Source organism: Malaclemys terrapin, chromosome 20 (assembly GCF_027887155.1).
Source record: "Malaclemys terrapin pileata isolate rMalTer1 chromosome 20, rMalTer1.hap1, whole genome shotgun sequence".
NCBI lineage: Eukaryota > Metazoa > Chordata > Testudines > Emydidae > Malaclemys > Malaclemys terrapin.
Window position 1 is genome coordinate 3,485,145 of NC_071524.1, and position 23,925 is coordinate 3,509,069.

At 50.7% G+C, this 23,925-nt stretch overlaps 1 protein-coding gene and 1 long non-coding RNA gene across 2 annotated transcripts; one reads left to right on the top strand and one right to left on the bottom strand.

Moving 5' to 3' along the window:
• Positions 1–672: 672 nt before the first annotated feature.
• On the top strand, positions 673–2,863 carry LOC128826604 (uncharacterized). Its single transcript, XR_008442862.1, has 3 exons — positions 673–759; positions 1,213–1,845; positions 2,521–2,863. It is a non-coding gene; the product is annotated as an uncharacterized LOC128826604 (long non-coding RNA).
• Positions 2,864–5,854: 2,991 nt separating this feature from the next.
• On the bottom strand, positions 5,855–8,103 carry LOC128826571 (uncharacterized). Its single transcript, XM_054009921.1, has 3 exons — positions 8,029–8,103; positions 7,521–7,642; positions 5,855–7,119 (listed from the first exon to the last, which is right to left on the bottom strand). The coding sequence occupies exons 1-3, from the start codon at positions 8,038–8,040 to the stop codon at positions 6,408–6,410; spliced, it is 846 nt and encodes a 281-aa protein (XP_053865896.1). The 5' UTR covers positions 8,041–8,103; the 3' UTR covers positions 5,855–6,407.
• Positions 8,104–23,925: the final 15,822 nt, after the last annotated feature.

The following is a 23,925-nucleotide window of genomic DNA, read 5'->3' on the forward strand; positions in this document are numbered from 1 at the left end:
AGACCGCTCTTCCCAGGGCCGGCCAAGGGACATGATGGAGGCTGGGTGTGAGCAGACCAGGAGTGGTGGTAGCTACCACAGCGCAGCAGTGTAAAAGGCATCCCAGGTTACAGAGGTGAGGGGACACAGCTGTTTGTCCAGAGTGTACCCTGGGTATGTCCCAATGGCGCAGCAAGCAGGGTGTATGCACAGCTTGTTGTTTCAGATGAGGTTTACACTTTAAGCACTGGCATAGCTGTTATCCCTTCACCCTCCCATTCCCTGGTCCTTCTCACGTGAACAGAGAGCAGCAATGCCCGAAGTCCAAAGGTGCAAACAATTCAATGTTTATTGGGGTGAACTTCCGGCAAGCAATGATTCCAATTTCCTTCCTCAGTGTCCCTCTTCCCAGCTCTGACACCATCAAGCCTTGCCTGTGTCCCTGTTCCCATTCCCCCCCTTAGTGAAACATGATTCCAATTCCTCCCTCTTACTTCCTGATTGACTGCAGACTATATAGTAAAACTTGAGTTCTGCTTAGCTATACCTTAACCAATCATTTTACTGAAATTTAACTAACCAATCCTAACATACTGTAACATGGTTATCTAACCAATTATATCCCACCACCTTAACTGGTTTACACCCAACAAAATTAATGATACAGCAGACAGAAACAATCACAGAACCAGACAGAGATTGTACAGACAAACGATAGGGAAATGGGGACTACAGTGATAGAACAAAGAAATGAGGATTTCACACCCCAGCTATTGATAAGTGAGTTCTTGCCAGACAGGATGCTATCAAACTAAGTTTCCTTTTACATCTTCTAGGCTCTTCCCTTTCTCTGGAGGTGATAGGTTGGATCACCTCTTTAACAGCCCCAAAACTGCCTTATTTCCGTGTGACCGGTGAGGATGTGACCATTTGCTTCCCAGCTCATGGCTGCCTCTGCTGTTTAGCCAGAGGCCTTAGCCTAAGAACACGGCCTTAGACTATCATAGTGAGAGAAGGCCCTTACACAGGCAGACTGTGATTTTGACTCATGTTTTATACCTCTATAACTTGCTAAGTGGTAAGAACACACCTAAATTCTTAAAGTATAGACTTTGCAGACAGGCTTGAGTATCTATATCCTAACGATAGCTATTTTAAGTGAGTCTCAGTTGTGGAGGCTGGGAACAGTCAAAGGGAGGTTACAGTTTGTTGTTTTCTGTTTGCTTATTTCAGGTAAGGGAGCTAGAAAAAGTGAAGCACAAAATGAGCACCAGCAAAACAGCTGCAAAGCTACAATTAGCCAGATTGGAGGCAGAAGAAAGGGAGAAAGAACGGGAACTCCAGAAATGGCAGGCAGAAATGAGACGGAGAGAAGCATTTGCTGCACTGGAAGCAGAGGAAACGCCCACAGGCGAGCCATGGAGCTGAGACAACAAGAAGCTGAAGCCCATAAGAGACATGAGGCTGAAAGACAGAGGGGATGAAGAGAAAGAGAGAAATACAACCTGGAGCTGATAGAAAAACATGAAAAGATTCCGGAGAGTCACCAACATCTCCCTCCACTCAAGGAACCCTCAGCTTTGTCCTGCAGACAAAGAGCCAGACTGCCCTGAGGAATCCCTCACCACTTTTGAAAGGCTACGTGAGGTTCATAACATTCCTGAGGACGAGAAAGTCCCCAAACTGATTGCAAAACTGTCTGGTAAAGCTTGAAATGTATTTACTGAAATGCCAAGTCAGGAAGCTTTGAAATATTCTAAATTTAAGAACGTGTTTTACAAAAGTTTCAAATTACTCCTGAAGAAAAGTGCTGACGTGAGTCATAGCGAATATGCCCGGAAGATGTGTGATCTAATGAGAAAACAGGTAAAGGGGAAGGGGGCTGAGGATTATAACCAATTGTTTGATGTCTTGGCTCAAGAATATTTCCTAAGTATATGTGTGACGAAGTGGTAGGTTGACCAGACGTCCCGATATTTGCTTCTTTGTCCCGTGTCCCGACCAATGTTTGGTCGGGACACTGGACAAAAAAGAAATGTTGCCCTCTGCTCTGGTGCTCGCGCCCCCCCACCCCGGGCACATGCGTTGCGCGTCCAGCAGCTCCTTCCCGGCGGGAGGGAGACTAGGCGCGGGGGATGCGCGCCGCACGTGGCTGGGGCAGTGGGAGACGCGTCCCGCCAGGAAGGAGCCGCAGCCACGAGTGGGAGGGAGAGGCGCGGGGCTCCCCGGCAGCAGCGGGGATTCGGCCCGCGCCGCTCACCCGGCCCCTGCCCACTCCGCGCTGCCCCCGCCCGGACCCACGGCACACCGCATATGCCTGTGGCGGCCGGGGGGCGAGAGGCTCTGCAGGGAGGGTAGCGCGCGCGGCTGGGGCCTGCTAATGCCCTCGGCCACTTTTAAACTCCCCCTTTTTTTTTTTTACTCCGCCCCCATCCCGATATTTTATACTGCTGATCTGATCACCCTACGAAGTGGGGACTTTTATCTTGTAATGTTGCATGTGAGTCTTACCATCCTATACTAATTCTGTGTGTACCTCAGTTTCCCTATGTACTGCACCAATGCCTACCTGGTGGGAATTGGGTGTGTGACTTTCGCTGAGGCCCTCGGGGCAAGTGAGGCTGCCCAGCTGCCTGCATTTATGCGATGGCTGATGACCTTCGTAACCTGAGACCCAGGAGGGGGATGCAACCAGGTGACACTTTGCCCAGGAAGTGAGACAAAGACCAGAGGAGCAGCAATAATCGTGTGGGAGGCCGGGTAGCAGGATCCAGGGCAGTCTGCTGTGGGGGACTGGAAAAGGGGGAGTCCAGGGTGTCTGGCCTGGGGTCCCCTCAAGACAGACTTTGCTAAAAGTCCCTGATTTCTGTGCTAACAAGCTCTGTTCTATGCTGTGTTCCTGTTGACTAATAAACACTTGTGTTTTACAATGCTGGCTGAGAGTCAATGCTGACTGCGGAGTTGGGGTACAGGGACTCAGGCTTCCCTAGAAGCCCTGTGAAGGGGAAGTGCACGGTGAGAACAGGGGTGCTGAATTTTCTGAGGTCAGACCAGGAAGGCCGTAGCCGAGGAGATTTTTGCCCTGGACAGCTAGCCCTGAGGGGAGTCACGCTACCCAGAGTCCTGCCTGGCTTCTTACAGAGCAGTGCCAGAGCGTCGGACCTGTGACTCTGTCACAATATGCACTGACGAGATTAGGAATAGAGAATAGGAAAAATCTTTAAAATCAGTGCAAAAAATGGCCTCTCTGTGGGATGCCTTTGTGCAAGTCCAGATGTCCAATAAGCACAAGTCACAGAAGGAGGGGCACACACCCAATGGAAAGGGGGGACAGTCCTCAGGGAAGGAGGACAGTCCAAAAAGTTGTTTTCACTTGAACTCTGCTGAGCACCTGAGAAATCAGCGCCCTGAGCTAAAAGAAACTAAGCCCCATGTTAGTGCGGTTGTCCCTGAGACAGGAGCCCAGAGGTCCCTGCAGTACCCCTGGTGCGTTTTACGAGGATTTACCCTGCAGGGTGGATATGGAATTTATTAAGGTTGCTGGAGTAAATAACAAGGAGGGCATGGGGCAGAGAGACACCAGAGCCCAGATCTCCCTGGTCAAGGGAAGCATAGTCCAAAAGACTGACAGGTTACCTGACCAAACGGTGGGGCTTCTGGTAGCAGGACGCCATAAAATCCGCATCCCTTTAGCCAAGGTGCATGTGGAATGGGAAAGTTTTGAGGTGCCTGGTCAGTTGGGATGCTGCATGGGATGCTTGTTGGGCTGAAGCTAGCCCCCCGCATGGCAGAGAAAAGATGCAACCCTCGGGGCCCAGGGCAGAGATGACCCCTGTGACTGAAGGTGCTGTCCCAGATATCAGCTGCCAGTGTTTTGCAGACCCCACTGTAGAGAGCATAAGTCCCAGAGGGGGCCCCAGGAAGAGAAAATGGGGAGATGTTTTTTGAAGCAGACGGGAGACTGAATAGGGGAGGCTCCTAAGGAAAAAAACCTATAAGTAGTTGGTTGGACCCACCCTGCACTGTGGGGAATTAATGGTGCTAGCACATGATTGTCCCATTGCTGGTCACTTAGGGGCCCAGAGAACCTATGAGAGGTTAAAGGGACATTTCTACTGGGCAGCGAGACAGACAGAGTTGAGGAATTAGTATGGGTCTTGTGACTTATGTCAACGAAGGAAAAGCACTGCAGGACCCCAGGAAGTTCCCCTGTGCCCCTTGCCTGTGATACAAGAGGCATTTTACATGGACATTGTGGGCCCTGTGCCACGTCCTGCCCAAAGGGGGAAGAAATACATCCTGGTGGGGTGGATTTTGCCATGAGATAGCCTGAGGCGGTCGCTTGAACTAACATAGAGGTTGATTCTGAGGCCAAAGCCCTTTTCTCTAGTTTTAGCGCAGTGAGTTTCCCCTCAAGAGATTTGATCTGACCGTGGGTTACATGTCATGTCTCAGCTATTCAGTGAGTTGTGTGGGGTGAAACAACTATAAGTCACCCCCCGTCACACGCAGCAAATGGTTTGGTGGAGGGGGTGAATGGGACTGTAAATCTGTGCTGGGAAGGTAAACAAATAAGAGAGATCAAGACTGCGATGAAATGCTCCCCTGTTTACTTATAGGGAGGTGCCCCAAGAATTGATGGGGTTCTCCCCATTTGATCTTCCCTATGCAAGGAAATTGAGGGGACACCTAGATCTCATCAGAGACTCCTGGGAAGGGGACACTGAGGCAGCGGGCGAGCCATGACGGATGTGGCTCAGACTAACCTCAGGGACAGTCAGTCTAAACAAAAGGCCTGCTAGGACCAACACACATGTGAATGCTCTTTTGAAATGGGGACTTGGCGTTGGTGATAAGCCCTTTGAAAAAATACAAAATGTTACACTCTTGGGTGGGCCCTTTTGTGGTTATAGAAAAGGTGAATGAAGAGACGTCTCATGTCACAAGGCCTCATGGTAACACTATCCCATGGCTGGTACATGTACAGACTCCAAGCTTATGACAGCGGGGAAACCATGGAAAACACGACCTGTTGTGTAGAGGGGGAAACTGAGGCAGCCAAGGTTTCATGGCAGGTGGTGACACAACCCCTCACTGGTCTGGTTTGCACCCCGGGATGTGACAATCTGCTGGGTGGATCGCTCCCAAGGGGTCTCATCTCTCCCAGGGGTCAGAAGTCATGTGGGCCCTCTGGGGTGCCCAGGTCAGAAACAGGGGTGCTGAAGTGAGGGGGCCCAGTTTTGGGGTAGTGGTGCCATGGGGCCCACCCTTGCAAATACAGTATAAAGAGATCACCTATTAGACAGGCTGTCCAAAGTTGGGAGTAACTCACCCTGTCAGTCGGTGAAACTGGAGCATTAGATGGCAGCAGGTGTCAGGACTGGCAAAGGGGCAGCTATTGTCTAACATGGGCATGAGATGGCAGCGAGGGAGGTCTCCATGATTTCATCATTAGATCCTGCTCCTTCCCTGAATAGAATCCAGGAGTCCTGAGGCCCACATCTCCCTGCTCTGACCCATTAGACCCCACACTCCTCCCAGAGCCAGGGAGAGAACCCAGGAGTCCAGGTTCTCCATCTCCTGGGAATGGCATAGGGGGTGAGGGACAAGGCTTGCAGCAGTGGAGCAGGAGGTGAGGAAGCAGGACTGGCATGGGGATGTGGAAAACACTCACCCCATCACGTGTACTGTGGGTATCTAGGGTGCAGTCTGTGAGGAGTGGAGGTTAGGAGCTCCCTTAGGGGTGGTGTAGGGCAGGCATAGGGAGCATGAGGGACTGCAGTCTGGAGGGTGGGGGATGATACAGTCTGCAAAGGGGTGATCCCAGGGGAGCTGGCATCTCCAGGGAACAAGGAGACAGACACACAGACAGAGATGTGAGGCCAAGGACTGCTCTGAAGCTTTATTGGTGTTGATCATATGGCAGAGAAGGTGCATCTGCTGGACTGGGAAAGGGAGACAAATTTTTAGGGGAAACCCAGGGCCCACATACCAGGGGCATGGGCACCCTGGAAATGAGATACAGAAAGAGAGGGAGAAGAGATCACAGGCCAAACCCAGTGCCCAGATACTCAGGGAATGGGCACCTTGAAATGAGATAGTGAAATAGAAGGAGAGGTATGTGAGAGGCATGGACAGCTGGGATGACAGATGGATGGGCTAATGGATGAGTGGGTTGACAGACAGATGGATGGATAGGTTGAAGGATGATGGACGGATGGGTTGACAGATGGATGGGCTGATGGATGGAAGGATTGGTGGATGGGTTGATGGACAGACGGATGGGTTGACAGATAGACGGGTTGAAGGACGGATGGGTTCATGGATGGATAGGTTGAAGGACAGATGGATGGATGGGTTGATGGAGGGATGGGTTGGTTGTTGATTGATTGCATTGCAGCTTACATTCTCCTCCCACCTTTGCGCCCTCACCCATGGGCTGTCTTCGGGGCTTTCGTGGTTGGGTTTTTCACTGCTGTTAGGCAGGAGTTCTTGTTGACGTCCTTCTCCTCACAGCTCTGGCAGCCCTGGTTATTGCACTGGTACATGGGCACGTTACAGAGCGTTTGCCATGAGTTCCATACAAACTGCTTCCCCCGATTTATGTCCTGATCGAAAACCTCCTGGAAGGCCAAGGCACGATGGTCTTCATCTATGGCGCTGAAGATCCCGTCCATGAGTTCCTGGATGCGGTGGTCGTCCTTCAAGCTGAGGCAGGTTCTCAGGCAGGGGGCGTAATAGGTGAAGAAGACGAAGCAGCGGTTCCAGCCGCATGGGTTGTTTGGAAATGACCTGGGGTAGCGGTTGTTGCCATGCATTTCATCCAAGGCGCGGGTCTCCTGGCACTTGGTCTGGCCCCGGGACTTGTCCAGGAGGCGGGAGACAGGACTCACCCCATTCTGGTCCAGGCTGAGCATCAGCCACTCAGAGTGCAGGTAGCGGTTGCCACTTTTCTCAGGTTTGGCGGCGACGATGTGATCCCCCTCGTACAGAATATCCGTCTCCAGCTTGGATTTCATCGCCTGGAGCTCGGCCACAGGCAGGTGCTCGTTCAGCTCACTTGGGCTGTTGCTGTTGCACATGGACTGCGGCAAGGAGATGGCCACTGCATACTGAATGATGGGGGGGGAAGGGTGATACCTGGAGGAGAGGGGGCAGGGGAGCGTGAGCCCAGGGGAAATCACACACTGAGCACGGGGTTAATGAGCATGAACTGTGCAAACACCTGCACAGCCTACAAACATTCATCCTCCCCCTGCACCTCCAGAAACACACCTCCCATCTTAGGGCCCCATGTCCCTCCTGCCCCCCAGAATCACCCCTCCCAGCTCTGGGCTCCATCTCCCCCAGCACCCCCAGAATCATCCCTCCCAGTTCTGGACCCCATTTCCCCCCTGCAGCCCCAGAATCACCGGTTCTGAGGCAGTGGCTCTAGGTAACCCTGTGATGCCAGCAGACACAAGGGGTCCCTGCTGCTCCCTTTGTGGCTAGGGGTGTGGGGCAGGCCCAAAACACACACACAGCCCAGGCCGGTCACTCACTGGTGGATGTGATCCACGATGGCTTTGAGCGCGTCCGAGTTGATGCTCCCGGCGGTCTCTGGCCCGAAGCAGAGGAGAAGGGGCAGCAGCAGGAGTCCAGCCCTGGGCATCCGTCCCAGCACCTGCACAGGACCCTGCAGTGTCAGCTCCCCTGAGCCCTGGGCACAACCCAGAGCCACCAACCCACATCCCCTAGCCCCTGATATGCCACCGACAGGAGATGGGGCAGAGAAGAATCCCCTGGAGCTTGATGGGATGGGGAGGTGGGGGGTAGGTGAATGGCAGAGGGGACCCATATGGGATTACTTGAGGCAGGTGACAGGTGGGCAGACGGGTCACCTCTGGGGCTCCATGGGCCAGGAGGTGGGGGGGACAAGGGCGACTCACAAGGGTTTCCATGGGGCATGAAGAGATGGAGCGGGGACTCACCAGGGTTTCCATGGGGTAGGAGGAGGCGGGGGGGACTCACCAGGGTTTCCATGGGGCAGAAAGAGGTGGGGGGACTCACCATGGTTTCCATAGGGCAGGATAAGGGGGTGCCGTCACTCACTGACAGATGCTCACACCAGATCCCCAGTGATGGGCTTTCAGCTGAGTCCCTCCCAGCTCCTCTTTATACCCTTCGCCAGGCCCCTCCTCTGCTCCACTGACCCTGTGGGGCGGGGGGTGGAGCAGGAGGGGGGGCGGGTGAGGCAGCCTCCAATTTCCAGCTGTGCCAACAGCAGCTGCTGGGCTGGGCCAGAGGGGGGCGCTCTGGGGCCAGGGTGTCTGTGGTTTGCTGTAGAGCTCGGCTCCTGCCCTGAACACAGACCTGGTTCCCGAACTGGCCTGGCTGCGCTGCAGGGGGCACTGGGGAGAGACAGGACGCTGGTGCTGACGGCCCAGGCTTGGCATCATGGAGGCTACAGGCCTGAGGAACCGTGTGGGGCCTTGGGGCCCAGCCCACTAATGGGGGGCGAGAGGGCAGGGCTGGTGGAGCAAGGAGCTGGTGGGGAGTGCAGCTGAGGTGAATAGACTCTCAGGGGGGCGGGGGAGGGCTGGGGCCAGCAGCCAACCAGCCCCAGGCCCAGCCCAGCCCAGCCCAGCCCATCTGCCCCTCGGGGTGAACTGGCCAGAGGTCCCCGTCGCGCCAGGCACTGCCCCGACACAGAGTGAGAGACAATCTCTGGGCTGAGGAGCGCACCCTGACTAGTGCTGTTAGGGGGTTAAGTGGGTGTCATAGGGCCCAGATTTCTGAGGAAGCTGAATCAGCTGAATCCAAACTGCGAGGGGCCCAATTTTCCCTGGAGTTTGGGGAAGTGAGAGCAGAGGAAAGTGCCGACCCCGGTCGCCGGCTGCTTGGATTTGGCTGACAGGCTGGGTTAGACTGAACAACATGTCAGCGCTTTAGCCAGGCGGCACCAACGGGACCTTTCACCCTGCGGTTCCTGGGTGCAGAGTGTGGCCCAGCAATGCCCCGGGTGGCGTGTGGTGGAGAAAGCTGAGGGCACATCTGGGCAGGGGTTATGGGAGCAGGATTTGGGAATTATCTGAGTGCACTGTTGGAACCAGGGTGGGGCTAATGCCTCGGCCCTATTCACCTGTGCCCAGCGGAGAGGTGGGGGGCAGGGGGACTCAGCAGGGTTTCCATGGGGCAGGAGTAGGGTGGGGGTGTCGTGGTGGAATATTGTCCCAAACACACAGTCCGCGTCATTGTTGCTGCCCTGGGAGGCACCACTGGCCGTCCCCATGATGTGAAAGAGCCTCTTCGCCCACAGCCACGTCCCCACACGGGTGAGCTGAGGGGGCAGATCAGGCACCTGCTCTGGCTATGGGTCCCAGCCAGGAGCCTCCCCTCTGGCCATCGGGGAGCAGGCAACACTGGGACAGCTGGGCTGGGATCAGTGGGGCTGGGAGGCCGCCCCCTTCCCTTCAGCCAGGCTCCACAGTTGCTCTCCGCATCTTTTCCAGCCAGTTCCTGGGCAGAGCCTCCTCCCTTCTTCCAGGGCTGCCTGCAACTGGCATGGGGCTGGCTGAAGAATGGCCCTTTGACCCCGCACTGCCAGGGGCCAGAGCAGAGTGAGGGCAGAGACATGGGACACCAGCTTGGCCATGGGCTGGCCAGCCCTGAGCTCTGGGCCGGCTGCATCCCTGCCCCTCCCGCAGCCCTGTCACCCCTGGGAGAAGGGCTAGTGGCTAGAAGCAGGGGGACTATTTCCTGCCCCTCCCCAGTGAGCCAGCGCCCTGGGGAATGGTGGCAGGGCATCTGTCACAGGGCCCAGCCAGCGTCCTCCCCAGCCATCCAGCAGATGAGAGGATCTAAGTTTCTGTGCGTCGCACCCCAGGGATATTGCAAGCTCCTGGAGCCTGACTGGAGGGCATCCACTGCACCAACCTTGGGATCCAGACACCCCTCGGGGTGCAGCCCTTCCCCCTGGCACCTCCCTCTGGGCGTGGGAACCCAGCCATCTGCCCAGCCCCTGGGTACAGCATGCATCCCTCCCCAAACTGCCCCTCCAGCATGAAACTGCTGTTTCCAGTTTAATGCCCTCAAGGTGCGCAGCCGATGTGAAGCAGACAACACATGGGCACATGGTGCCCACTCTGACCTCATTGTGCTCCTTATATTTGATCATGGAAAGCCCAGGGAAGTGTAGATCATACAGTGCCATCAAACCTCCCAGGACCCTGGTGTCTGGCCCCATTGACTCCAAGGGAGCGGGGCTATTGACTCTGGCCTCGCTTTTGGCCCATGGACTCTCCTTAGTGAGGCCATGTCTGTGGGTGGTGTGTGGTGGTTGGGCCCTGAGCCTAAGGTCTTTCTCTCTCAGGTTATTTTGGGTATGAATCCTTTGGGGAAACGATTCTCAGGGGTTTATTTCCCGTGGGGGGTTGAAGTAACTCCCGCGACTGTGCCAAGCTTGTGTCACTGCCCTGGGATCGGCGTGAGGGGAGTGACTATTATCTATTATGGGCCAGGACCCCCCCCCCCACTTTTGCTGAAATCAAGGGTGTGACTCCGATCACACCAGCTGGGATCTGGCCCTGTCTGCTCAATCCCCCTCCATTTCCTCACTCCAACGGGGGTGAAAAACCAACCTAGCCCCAACCCCTCCCTGCACACACAGCCCTGGCCAGCGGGGACCCCAGACCGCAGTGCTCCCCCTTGCACATCCCAAAAAAAGAGTGAAGCTGGCACCAGCCGTCATCAGCAGAGACCTGACTCCTCCTCCTGCCTCACAGCCCTGGGTGAGTGCCCCCAGCTCCCTTAGGGGAAAGCTTGGCAGTGTGTGACAGATGAGCGCCCCCTCTTGGCCACTCACCTGATTGCTGTGAGGGGACCCAGCCACTGGATCCTGAGTATGAAGAAAGCCCAGACTTTGTCCCTGTCTTTGGGTCCCCAGGCACATTCTTGGGGTGCAGACCCTCTGCCTAGCACCCGCCCTGACAGCTTAGACACCCAGCGCCCTGCCCAGCCCCTGGAACTAGAGCCATGGGCAGAATCCGAGATTCCTGGTTATCTATATTCTGCTGCTGACAAGTGAATAGTGTAACCCAGTGAGACAACATTTGTCAAGTCCTTCTCCCGTTGCTGGTGTAGGAAGGTGCTAGTTATTACTCACTGAGCTCAGCTAATAAGGGCCTAAGTTAGGGAGCTAAAGTGTAAGGGTTCAAACGTTGCTGATGATCTATGTGGGGGCTGAGTGTCTTTCCATTCTGGGTTTGTACAGCATCTAGCACGATGGGGCCTGGTCCAGGACTGGGGTCCTAGGCTCTACCATGCTATGGTTTCATGCGATTCACGTAGTGAAAAGACCCCTTGAAAACAGGTTCTAAACTCCGACGCTGGGTCAGTTATGGCATGAAACACTGACATACACGCATCAGGTGTTTGTTGCATGCTTTGCGTGTGGAACGCCCCAGTGTGGGTGTGTGTTTGGTCTCCTGCGCCATGAGTAGTGAACCACTTGATAGCACTCATCACCATGTATTTTTGACAGGCTTCCATGCCCTTTTTATGGTTTATGTCCCAATCTCCTGTCCCGTTTCTGGTCATGTACACTTTTGGCGCTGTCGGCCATTTTGAAATTTTTATTTATTTATTTTTGTATTGGGGAATGTCAGGGGGTACTTCTGTGAATGTGTTTTGACATGTTTGGCTGCGTTTTGAGAGAAATTAAAGAAAAGGAATTTTAAAAAAATAAAGAAAATAAAGATTTCTTTGTTAGGTTGAGAGAAAGTTTAGTGAACACCGGGTAGAGAGTGGGTTTTAAAAAGTGCTTTGTAGAAAAAAGTAAGTTTTTTTAAAAATAGAAAATAAAAAGGGTTATTTTGAATGAAAGACTAGAGATAAGGATGTTTTAAAGGTTTATGAAAGAAAGAGGGAGAAATAAGGTAAAGAAAATAAAAATAAAGATTTCTTTGTTAGGTCGAGAGAAAGTTTAGTGAATGCAGGGCAAAGAGATTTTAAAGCAGAGAAAAGACAGCACATGGCTGGCTGAGAGAGAGGGAGAGCAGAACAGTTTACTCCTAGCAGCTGCCCCTAATGAAATGATACATGAGCCTTGGAAGCAAACCTAGCCTCTTGGGTGGACCAATCAGAAGCTGTTCTACAGCTACGTCATAGAATGCATTCTTCCTGAACCAATCATAATATACCAACATTTTAAAACAAGAGCCACCTCCTCCTGCCCTCCCTCCCTTCTGACTGGTTTGAAGATAAGCCATTTTCTTAATTCTTTTGCTGACAGATGTTCTACTTCTCTCAAAAAATACATCACGTTGCTCTTTAAAGTTTAGATTTTTACAAAACATGAGAAACAATAAATGTATATCATTGACAATAAAAGTTATATCGAGCTTTCTTATTTCATTGACTGGAAATTGACTTTAGCTGTAAGCTTTATAAAGGGGAAACAAACCCTTTTAAAAAATTTTTTGCTAACAGTGAATATAAAGATGTTCTATTTCTCACAAAAATATGCCAGCTTGTTTTTTAAAGTTATGCCAGAAAGGAATACTTCTGTAAAGAAATTCTACAAAACTCCCGTAGGATAACTTAAGAGAAGAAACAGCTCATGTAAAAGAGTGAACACATTTTACCAGAGAGAAGGAATCTGTTTCCCCCACGCACACACTTTGAAGTAAAAGACCCTGAAGAAACAAACCTTTTAAAAAAGTTTCCTTAATTTTCATACCTAAATAATTATCATTCTTGCAACACAAAGATTTTAGTCTAAAGGCCATGCCTAGTAAGAAACCCCTGTGTACAAGAATGTCAATTGTAAAGAAATAGCAATATAACCATTTACAATCCAAATAAAATGTATTTAACACGTGCTTTTAAACTGTTTTACAATAAAAGTTTAAAGGAGAGAAATTCTGTAGCAACAGGTCCCCCCTCCTTTTTTTTTCTAGAAGAAAATTATGTAAAGGAGGTAGATAAAAATGGCCCCCCTCCCCTTGTTATTCGTAGAAACAACCCTCCCCACACACACTTTCTTCTTTCCTACTGTTTTTTAAAATCTAAATCAAGGACAAATCAACTTATAGCACATTAATTAAAGGGAACAGGCATGTAGATTTCTTTATTTAGCTTTGTTAAAGACACTTGTGAAAGTTATATCAAACTTCCTTATTTCATTTACCGGAAACTGACTTTAGCTTTGTAAAGGGTGAACATAATTTACAATAAAAGTTTAAGAGGAATGAATAACTGCATGAAGGAGTAAGATAAATATCCCCCCTCCCTTGTTATTTGGAGCTGTTAACTACTGCAACAAAAATATTTATTAGGAATAAAGCTTTATAAAAATTTTAAAAGACAAAAGCCATGGTTTTGTGACGGCATGAAGTTCAGAGATAGCCCTCACCCTTCCTGACTTTCCCCCTCCATTTAACGCTTTTGCTCAGCATGCAATGTTTAATCATATCAAATACAATTTTTTAAAAGTTTAACATGAAAATACAGCGTTGAATGAGCTGTCACATAACAAGGCCTTTTTGGGGATTGTTTCATATGCAGTGAGGCCTATTTGAAGCAGCAAGCTTTTTAAAAAGCTGCAGGGAAAGCACTTAAAATTAAATAAGGTGAGTAAAAGCTGTACTATCACAACTTTTAAAAAGAACGTAAGCATTTTTTTACATTTGAAAAAGATGCCAAATTTACTCAGTTTCCACAACTAAATTATTATCATCTCTGCAACAGAAAGATTTTAGTCTAAAGGCCACGCCTAGTAAGAAACCCCTGTGTACAGGAATGTCACTTGTAAAGAAATAGCCATATAACCATTTACAACCAAAATAAAATGTATTTAACACGTTCTTTTCAACTGTTTTAAAATAAAAGTTTAAAGAAGAGCAATTCTGTAGCACCAGCCCCCCCCTCCTTTTTTTTCCTAGAAGAAAATTATGCAAAGAAGGTTGATAAAAACTGACCCCTCCCCCCCCACACTTTCTTCTTTCCTAATGTTTTTAAAAATGTAAACCAAGGACAAATCAATTTTTAAAACATCTGCATGTAGATTTCTTTATATAGTTTTGTTAAAGACATTTGTGAAAGTTAGACCAAAGTTCCTTATTTCATTTACTGGAAACTGACTTTAGCGTTGTAAAGTGCGACTATCATTTACAATAAAAGTTTAAGAGGAATGAATTATAAGGTATACAAATATTATATAACTAAAGGTGCAACAGCGCCCATCCTCCCATGTCTTTAAATAGAAGCTCCTCCTTACTTAGGGAGAGAGACCAATGGACTTCTGAAATGTTAGCCCTAAACTATTGGCTAACCCTTGTATAAAAGAGGATGAGCCATTTAAAGGGGGTTAGGAGTGGGGGTTGGGAGGAAGATTGTTGATTAAAGATGGCAAGGCCCTGGCCAACACCAGCAGTGAAACTGCTCATGAAAAGGTGTTACACAGGCTTTGTTGTGGGACCTGAAGAAACAAACATATCATTGACAAAAATGGTGTTTGAGATGGGTCATGGGAGTGGGGAAACAGGGATAGCCACCGACAACTGTGGCCACAAGAATGATGCAGAGAAGAAACAAGAGGTCAAATTGCTGAGCCAAGTTTTGCTTGAGACTCCGGACCCCGACCAGGAGAACCCGAACGATTCAAGCAAAGGGATGTCCGAAGGCGAGGCACAGGTATATTATATGTAAGAACATTCAAGGGGGTTTGGCGGGATCCTGGTCACCGGTGCTCATTTGGCTAGAACCTTTTGGCTCAAGCCTGCACAGATACATATTGTTTTGGGGTTTTATTTAAGCTGCATGCTGAAGGGGGTCTCGTGACACACACTGTAAAATGTTTTAAAAACACATTATGAAAAAGTACAAAGATGCCTTACACATATTTCTTACGGTAATTTTTTCAGCAGCTGAGCAATGGTTCTTTGGAGGATTTGGAGATTCTGGACACTGAAAGCTTCGAAGGAACAAACGGATTGGGCCTGATCTGTTTATGCCCAGACCCAAAAACAGATGCTCAATGGGATGCCAAAAGAGAGCGAGATGCTTTTTCTATAGGCCTGTACTATCTAACATTGAGGACGAAATATAGTATTGAGCCTCTGCAAGTTCATAAAACCGTTACGCGTGCAATTGTACAAGCAGTGCCTGAGAGAGAAGGAAATTGGGAATTGCCCTGGGTGTGTCATAGATGCCCCCGATCAGAGGAGTCATGACTGCGTGAACTGGTCTTTAGATGATGTAAACTGCAAAATTAAATAAATTAGTGGCAGCTTGTGTAAGGAGAGTGTTTTAAATATCATCAGCACATTGGGATATGCACTGCAGAGCCTCTGTTTAACCCAGGAACATTTAGGTCTAGGGGCAGAGCTGGTGGACAAGGTGACAGGGGCAGAGGACCCAGATAGAGCATTAGATGAAATAATCAAACCAATGGATAAATATTTAATGCGGAATGTTGAACGTCTTCTTCGTTCTTCGTTCAGCAAATTACAAAATCCCGCTGAAAAAAACCACTCAAAGTTAGAGCGTGGTTTATGGAACTCTGGGGGCATAAGGGAGTGGGGTAGTTTGTCTAAAGGGAAGTAAGTTGCCCCCCTGGTATACTCATAATTAGGTTACAGTTTGTCAACAACACCAAGAAGTATATAGGCTGCCTGTTCCTCTGACAAGGGTCCCGGGTGCTCGTGCATGAGGGCTATAGGCTGTTGGAGCATCTGGGCCATTGCAAAGTAGCCCCAGAGCTGGTCTAAATCATACTGTCTTCTGCATCAGCTGTACCTTTTCATTTTCCCCAGGCCCTCTGCGTTAGGACTTTAGTGATCATGACACCTCTGATTTCAGCAATGTCTCAGGTCTTATTTATTATTTCTGATAGTCCATTAGATGGGGGAGATTATACCTCATAGTGGGAAAGTGTTTCTGAATGACAAATGCTTGCCCATGCTAAAGCTTAACAACTAACACAGAATGTCTGCCTACAAAGCCGTTTCACTAAAAAAAAAAAAAAAAAAAAAAAAAAAAGATTTCAATGAGTTATCAATATTCCCCTAAAACTCAGGACAGCTCTCTTATCCCCCGTCCTGTTCTCTATGGCTGCGGCTTTTGTCTTTTTAACTTTTTTTATTGTAAAACCCATCACATGTGTGTGGGGGGTGGGGTTTAACTGTACCCTGAACTTTAAAAGCTTTCTTTACAATTTACAGGTAGAGCGGTTTTTGTTTGGTTATCTTTTTGTATTCTGCAATTTGTTTAGGCATAACTTTAAAAAACAAACCACCACTCTATTTTAAAGACCCCCTCTAACCATTTAGAAAGCTATAACGTGTCTTTACGTTTTATTTTATTACTGTAAAACCATAGGTGCTGACTTTCTCATTTCCCCTGCGGTGCTCGACCCCGGCTCTGCCCCAGGCCCTGCCGCCACTCCATCCCTTCCCCCAAGGCCCCACCTCTTCCTGCCATCACTCTGTCCCTGCCCCCACCTCTTCCTGCCCCATTCCGCCCCTCCCCTGAATGCGCCCCACCCTCACTCCACCCCCTGCCCCCCAGTGCTTCCCACTTGCTGAACAGCTGATCTGTGGTGAGCGGAAGTGTCAAGGCTGATTCTCCACTCTGGCACTTTGAGTGCAGAAGGTGGGGGCCTGCAAGGATTCTAAAAATTAATACTGCCAACTTTGGGCTTGTATTAAACTCCCAAGGTTACAGCTTCTCTCTGACCTTGGATGGGTAGATGCTGCCACCACCCAAATGCAAAACCCCTTGGAACCCAGAAGGCGCACTTGGAAATTCCTTCCTGTGGGGTACCCTCAAGCCCTTTCACCAGGGGCGGCTCCAGGCACCAGCGCACCATCGCCCCTTTGAGTCGGTTGCTCATCCAGCTCGGTCTAAATCTCTTGCTTAGTAATCTTTTTCCCTTTTTTGGGATACAGACCTCTGACAGCTCATGCAGCTTTAACTTAAAGTAATCCCAGGCATTATCTGTCTTAAGATTCATTAATACGTTTGCCCAATCCACTTCCCTTACCAGTCCCCTTAATCTGTTAAAATTAGCCACCAGCTAACTAAAAAATATGTGCACAAACCTCTTAAGACACAAAAATCCAAATCCTGTTATTAAAAAAAGTAAATGTTATTAAAAACAAAAAGAAAGAACATACATGTGGATCTTAGGCTTTTACTAGATTTAAAAAACCCACTTTCAAAAATTAAACATCAAGAATAACCTTCTTGAGGTCCAGCTTAAAGGTTACAAGCAAAACAAAAAGCATTTGGGGTTAGTACAGAGGAGTCCACAAGCCAATAAGAAATAAAAGAGAGAAACCCAATCACCTCTTTCTAGACATTCTGTGATTTACTTAGCTATTTGGGATTTCAGATAAGTAGGTTTGAGGTATGATTTGATGCTTTTTCATACCTGGTTTTAAAGCTGTTTGCAGCATTGCTGCTCTGTGTCTCTCTTTCCTGGAGAATCACAACAGGCACCAAGGGGAAGTTTTTTCCCCATTTAAAAAAGTTCTAGCCTTCCTATTGGCTCTTTTGGTCAGTTGCCCACTCCTTTTCCTTTACCTGGGGACTTTGTTAACCCTTTACAGATAAAGCAAGCAGAGAACAGCTACTAAGAGGAATTTTATAGCTAACTGGCTGGCTGTCCATAAAAGGGAGCTCCCCCCCAACTTCATTTATCACACCATTTCTCCCCATGTCTGTGGAGAACAAGAGTGTCCAGAGACAGCGCAGTGAAGATTAAAAACGATGCCGAGGCGTTTGGGAAGGGACACAAGGCCTGTCTGCTGCAGGGGGGTGCTGAGCGGTACCCACTGGACGCTGGGTGGGAATTTGCCTTGGGGGCAGGTTAGCCCAGAGCTGCAGGGATCTTTGCCCTTTGCTTTACCGCATCTGGTGCTGTCGCTGTCAGAGACAGGATCCTGGGCTAAGGGGACCGTGGGACCATCCAATCTGGGGATTTCTCCATCCCTGGGACAATTGCAGGGCAGGGGTGTTCTGAGCAAAGCCAAAGCACCTGTGAGATGAAGGCCCCAGCTGAGCATTTCTCGGGCTGGGACGCTCTGGATAAGATGCACACAGGGCTGCATGCAGTGCTATTGTGGTGTAAAACTGCACAAGCACGTTTCGACGCAGCGAATGTCTGTGTGGCTATAACGCAGCTCGGGCAGTGACACCTTTCCACTGCTGCGGCCCTGTCACAGCTGGATTTTCTGGGCTAGCTCCTCAGCCGGTGTAAACTGGGGTAACTCCAATGGAGCGGGGCCGATTTACACCAGCTGGGGATCTGGCCCTCGGTTCCAACCGTCGCTGGAGCCGTTTCCCCTCTCTCAGGTTTGTTGTGGGGCAGGATATTCGCTGCTGGCTTCATCCCTGACGCCAGCTGCTTGGAGAATGGTAGCGACGGGGCACGAGCTGCGTTTACAACAGCGGCTCCCCTTGGTTCGTGAAACCGGCATCCTCGCTGATGTTCACCCCTAGCACGCACGGGGCCCCCTCTGCACTACCACCAGAGCAGGTGTAACTGTTTATTGCTCTGCCCAGCGAGGACTGGCTGGATGCAGGGATCACCAGAGGAGATTTGCTTGTGTTTGTGGTGCAAGAAGTCAGGCTAGGTCAGGGTTAGTCAATTGGTGGACCGGGGACCAAATCTGGACCACCACCTGCTTTTGAACAGACCCCAAAATATTTTTATTTATTTATTTATTTATTTATTATTATTATTATTATTATTATTTTATCTGGAGTCTGGATCTTGGCTATACCTTGACCAAGACATTTGGACATTCACACAAAATAATAGACTACCCCTGCACTAGATGGTCTTAATACTCCCTTCTAGCCTTAAAACCTGTGAATGAGGTAGGGACTGCGGGTCGGGATCGTGGGGCATTGTCAGGGGTCGGGGTCTGTTAATCAGGATTGGGGGGCTTTGTCATGGGTGGAGGAGACACACTCGGTCCCTCAAACACAACACTGAGATGGTTTATGGTAAAATGGAGACTAAGTTCATTAAGAAAGCGCAGAGACTTAAGTGGCAATAAGCAGAGAGAACAGAAAGAGAAAATAGTTACCAGTACAATCAAATAAAACATGGTTTCTGTCTTTGGGGCAGTCAAATTTTCAGTTGGGGGGTTTTCAGTTTAAAAAAAATCAAAACTTTGTGCCCAGAGCGGGAATGTTTGGTTTGGCCAGAAAACCAACTTCCATTGCAGCGATGTTTTGACGGAGAAACGTCCCTCAGCTGGAGCCCGAGAGCAGGAGTGGCTGGGGCCTGTCTATTGCACAAGCTCCCATAAACCACCCTGCTGGACGTTACCACACTGAGCTGGAATAGCGAGGGGGGCGGGGAGGGGGGCGGTCCTGATGCTCCCATTTGTCCATAGCCCCTTGTCCCGGGTCACTTTATCTTGACAAAAAAATCCCCTCCCTCTCCCCCTTCCCCCCAAAAAACCCAACTGAAATCAGCAGGTGCTGCACAACTCCCTGTGCTGGGAACGTCACACGCAGGGCCGGCTCTAGGCACCAGCAAAACAAGCTGGTGCTTGGGGCGGCACATTTTTAGGGGCGGCATGGCCGGCGCCAGAATGCCGCCCCTAAAAATGTGCCCTGGCCGCCCTAGCTCACCTCCGCTGCTGCTCGCGCGCCACTACTCGCCCTCCCTCCCAGGCTCTCAAGCTTGCTTCCTTAGGCAAAGATCGTAACTTGCGAAAGGGAAGGCAATAGAAAGGCCCCAGCCGTTCCCGCTCTCAGGCTCCAGCTGAGAGACGCTTCTCAGTCAAAACAAAGTTGTGATGGAAAATGCAGGGACAGAGACTGACGATAATTACAAATAACAAACCCCGAGGATCCTGACACTCTCCAGTCTCTGAGGATCTGAGCTTTTCCCTGACTCTGCTGCTAGAACGGCCCCTCAGCCCAGCGGCTGCTTTCTCTGGCTTTTCCCCTCCTCCCTTTTCCTGTCTCTTGTTCGCAGGGTTTGCTTTTCCTTTTCCATTCTCGCTCCTGTCTTCTCTCCGCCCCACGTGCCTCCCCCTTTCTCCTTCCCCTTCCTCACGGCCCCCCTTGGGCAGTGGATATCAAAGGCCAGGGCAGGCTAAGTTGCCCTAGACCCTGGCTGTGGCCCCGCCCATGTTCTGCCCTGAGGCCCCGCCCTGTATCCTGAAGCTGGTGGGGGCTCACTCAGCCTCTGAAGGGGGGGGGGTTACGCGCCACCCATGCTGCCCTCCAGTCTCCCCTCTAAACGCACTCGTTGTATTTGTTCCCCATGGATAGGGTTACCATATTTCAACAATCAAAAAAGAGGACAGGAGGAGCCCCGCCCTAGCCCCGCCCCCGTCCTGCCCTAGCCCCGCCCCTGCCCCTTCCACTCCCTCCCACTTCCCACCCCCTCAGAACCCCCAACCCTCCCCCCCACTCCTTGTCCCTGTGATTGCACCCTCCTGGGACCCCTGCCCCTAACTGCCCCCCAGGACTCCACCCCCTACCTAAGCCTCCCTGCTCCCTGTTCCCTGACTGCCCCCTCCTGGGACCCCTGCTCCTAACTGCCCTCCAGAACCCCACCCCCTACCTAAGCCTCCCTGTTCCTTATCCCCTAACTGCCCCCTCCTGAGACCCCCGCACCTGTACTCTGACTGCCCAAAACCTTACACCCCCAACCCCCAGACAGCCCCCCCGAACTCCTGACCCATCCAACCCTCCCCCTGCTCCCTGTCTCTTGACTACCCCCTCCAGAACCTCCCTGCCGCTTCTCTGACCCCCGGCCCCCTTACTGTGCTGCAGAGCAGTGCGCTCCACAGCGGGGGAGGGGAGCAGGCTCGGAGCTCCAGACTGCCGGAGGCCCGAGGCAAACGGCCGGCCGGCGATCTGCGAATGCAGGGAGGGGGAGGGAGGAGGGGACTGGTCTCAAGTTGCAGGGGAGAGGAGGGGGAAGTGGAGGAAGGGCTCAGGTTGCCGGAGCCCCGTGCGAGTGGCACGATCCGGCCGGCTGCCCTGTAAGCCGCGCACGCTCTGCATGGGGGGAAATCCGGACATTGACAAATTCCCCTCGGATGCTATTTTTAACTCAAAAAAGCCGGACATGTCCGGGGGAATCCGGACAAATGGTAATCCTACCCATGGAGGCTGCTGCAGTTGGTCGCATGGCGCGCAGGTTTCACAGGCAGAGATAGAAAGGAAAGGGCCTCTGTGATTAAGCAGCAAAATCCCAGGTAAAGTCACCCGCAAACTGTCTGAAATCTGCCTAACCTACCTCCGCCAAATGTGTGGCAAGTAGATACACAACGCTGGGGTGGGTTGTGTGGGTGAGATTTGATCAACATGGATTCGGGATGAAAAGCACTAACTCCTGCCTCTTCCTTCTGGACTAATGTGGCCAAATCAACTCTTGTGGCTTAAACCTTTATAGATTCATAGATGTTAAGGCCAGAAGAGAACCATTCTGGTCAGCTAGTCGGCCCTCTTGTATAACACAGTGGTTCCTGCATCCAGCCAGTAGCTTACAGTTGAACTGGAGCAGATCTTTGAGAAAGACGCCCAGTGTCCCTATATAGACACCTAGGACTGTGGTGGATTCTCCATCATGTGGAAAGTTGTTCCACTGGCTAATTGCTCTTGCTGGAGGACAGCAGTAAGCAGGGTCTGAATGAGCTCTCCCCCAACATCTAGTGATGAACCGGGGGAAAACCCTCCAGAACAGACCATATTGCATAGACCTGCCTCGCAGACACAGCTGCTGACTGCCAGAATCACCCTAAGTGTAACATTGTTAGCTAAGCAGGGAGCATAGAATATCAGGGTTGGAAGGAAGGGACCCCAGGAGGTCATTTAAGTCTAACTCCCTGCTCTAAGACAGATTTTTACCCCAGTTCCCTAAATGGTCTCCTCAAGGATTAAACTCACAACTCTGGGTTTAGCAGATCAATGCTCAAACCACTGAGCAATCCCTCCCCCCAATAGTGATGCCAAATCCATGTGAGAGTCAGAGTTGTAGGGGGTTGATGTTCCTGGTTGTGCTTTAAGAGTTTTCTGTCCTACTTGCTCCTTTAGTGTTTAGAGTTGGAGCCCATCAGACTTGGTGGTGGGTCTTTGTTTCCGCTCAGTGATTCCTAGAGCTGAAATGGCTGGTGAGCAGGTTTATGGGGCTGAGACTTAGGCCCCCTGCAGGGACGGGGTGCACTGACAGATAATGCAGAGGCTCCAGCAGTGGTGAGGTGAAATCACGGCCTTGTGAACTCACTCACAGCTGGGCTAAGGGGGCAACCCTCAGGAGATGGCATTCTACAGATGGCAGCCAGCAGTGGCAGAGATGGCAGTGGTGAGCGGGGGAAAGGTGGCAGAGATCAGCGCAAAGGCCCCAGCGAGTGGCAAGTGGCAGCAGAGATAACGGCAGCACAAGTGGCATTGCACAACCCTCCCCTTTAGGGGTGGGGCGAGAACCCACATGAATGCACCCCTGAATTCTGGGACCTTGCTGGCTTCGCACAAGCAGCTGTGAGTGGGATGCAGCGGAGGGAAAAGGGGAGTGGCATGTTGAAAGGATATTCATCTGCCAGACTTTCACACCGCAAGGTGGGACACTGAGGCAAAGGACCCTGCCCAAGATACTGGGGGCAGGTATTCACTTGTGGTTTGCAGGCTTTTGAATCCGTCACTGCAGTGTTTTCCCAAATTAATGTTGGGTTCCCGCTCCCTTTCTATACAGGTTTTCTTTTGTTACACACAGACTCAGGGCTTGCGAGTGGGGAATTATTGCCTCTTCCAGGTGCCCAGGGTGGGGTTTAGTTTCCCCAGATTACTGGGTGGGGGCTTGAGCCGGTTCTGTTTTGTCATGTTAAGAGGAACCCCTAAATATTGAACCCCTTGTTGCTGCATAAGGATTATGCAGTTTCCAGGCCTCATTTTCCCAGTCTGAATTTGTCTCCCTTCAACTTCCAGCCACTGGATCTAGTTCTGCTCTGTCTGCTAGTATTAAATAGCCTGATTTCTACTGTCTCATGCCACACAGCGCTCTCACGCATTCCCTCGCTCGCTCGCTTTCCCTCTGTGCATGTGTGCGTGTGGGATCGTGGGCACACCGTCGTTTCATTGCGCTGAGCGGGGCGGCGCTTTTTGCTGGAGAAGGAGCGAGAGCGGTTCTTGTGAGCGGGAAGCGAGTGAAGGAGAGAAGTGAGCAATCGCTAAATCAAATGTTCCTCAGCGAGAATGAACTAGATCTCAGAAAAGTTTGGACAAGGGACAATGGTTGTGGAATCTCCGTCACTGGAGAGTTTTAAGAGCAGGTTAGAGAAACACCTGTCAGGGATGGTCTAGATAATACGTAGTCCTGCCTTGAGTGCAGGGGACTGGACTAGATGACCTCTCGAGGTCCCTGCCAGTCCTACGATTCTATGATTTGGAGCAGGGGCAGTTTCCTAGTTGCAGCGACTGGGGCCGCGCTGGGTGACCGCTGTGCAATCCACGAGACCGGAGTGAGAGGTGGAGACTGCCGGGACTCCCGCCTCAGATCGCAGGACTTCCGTTTGCTGATGGTCATGCACCACAGCTCCCCCCCTTGGTGCGTCCCTCCTTGGTGCATGACCAGTGTGATCTTCCCTTGTAAATAAAGGGGAAGTGATTAAGCCTAAAAGTGAAACAGGTTGATGACAAGGAACAGAGAGGTTATTATACACAGTGAGGAAGAGGCTGCACTGAGAGGAGTAGGGGTAAATAAAACATAAAAAGACATAGAATCATAGAATCATAGAATATCAGAGTTGGAAGGGACCTCAAGAGGTCATTTAGTCCAACCCCCTGCTCAAGGCAGGACCAATTCCCAGCTACATCATCCCAGCCAGGGCTTTGTCAAGCCGGGCCTTAAAAACCTCCAACGAAGGAGATTCCACCACCTCCCTAGGTAACGCATTCCAGTGTTTCACCACCCTCCTAGTGAAATAGTTTTTCCTG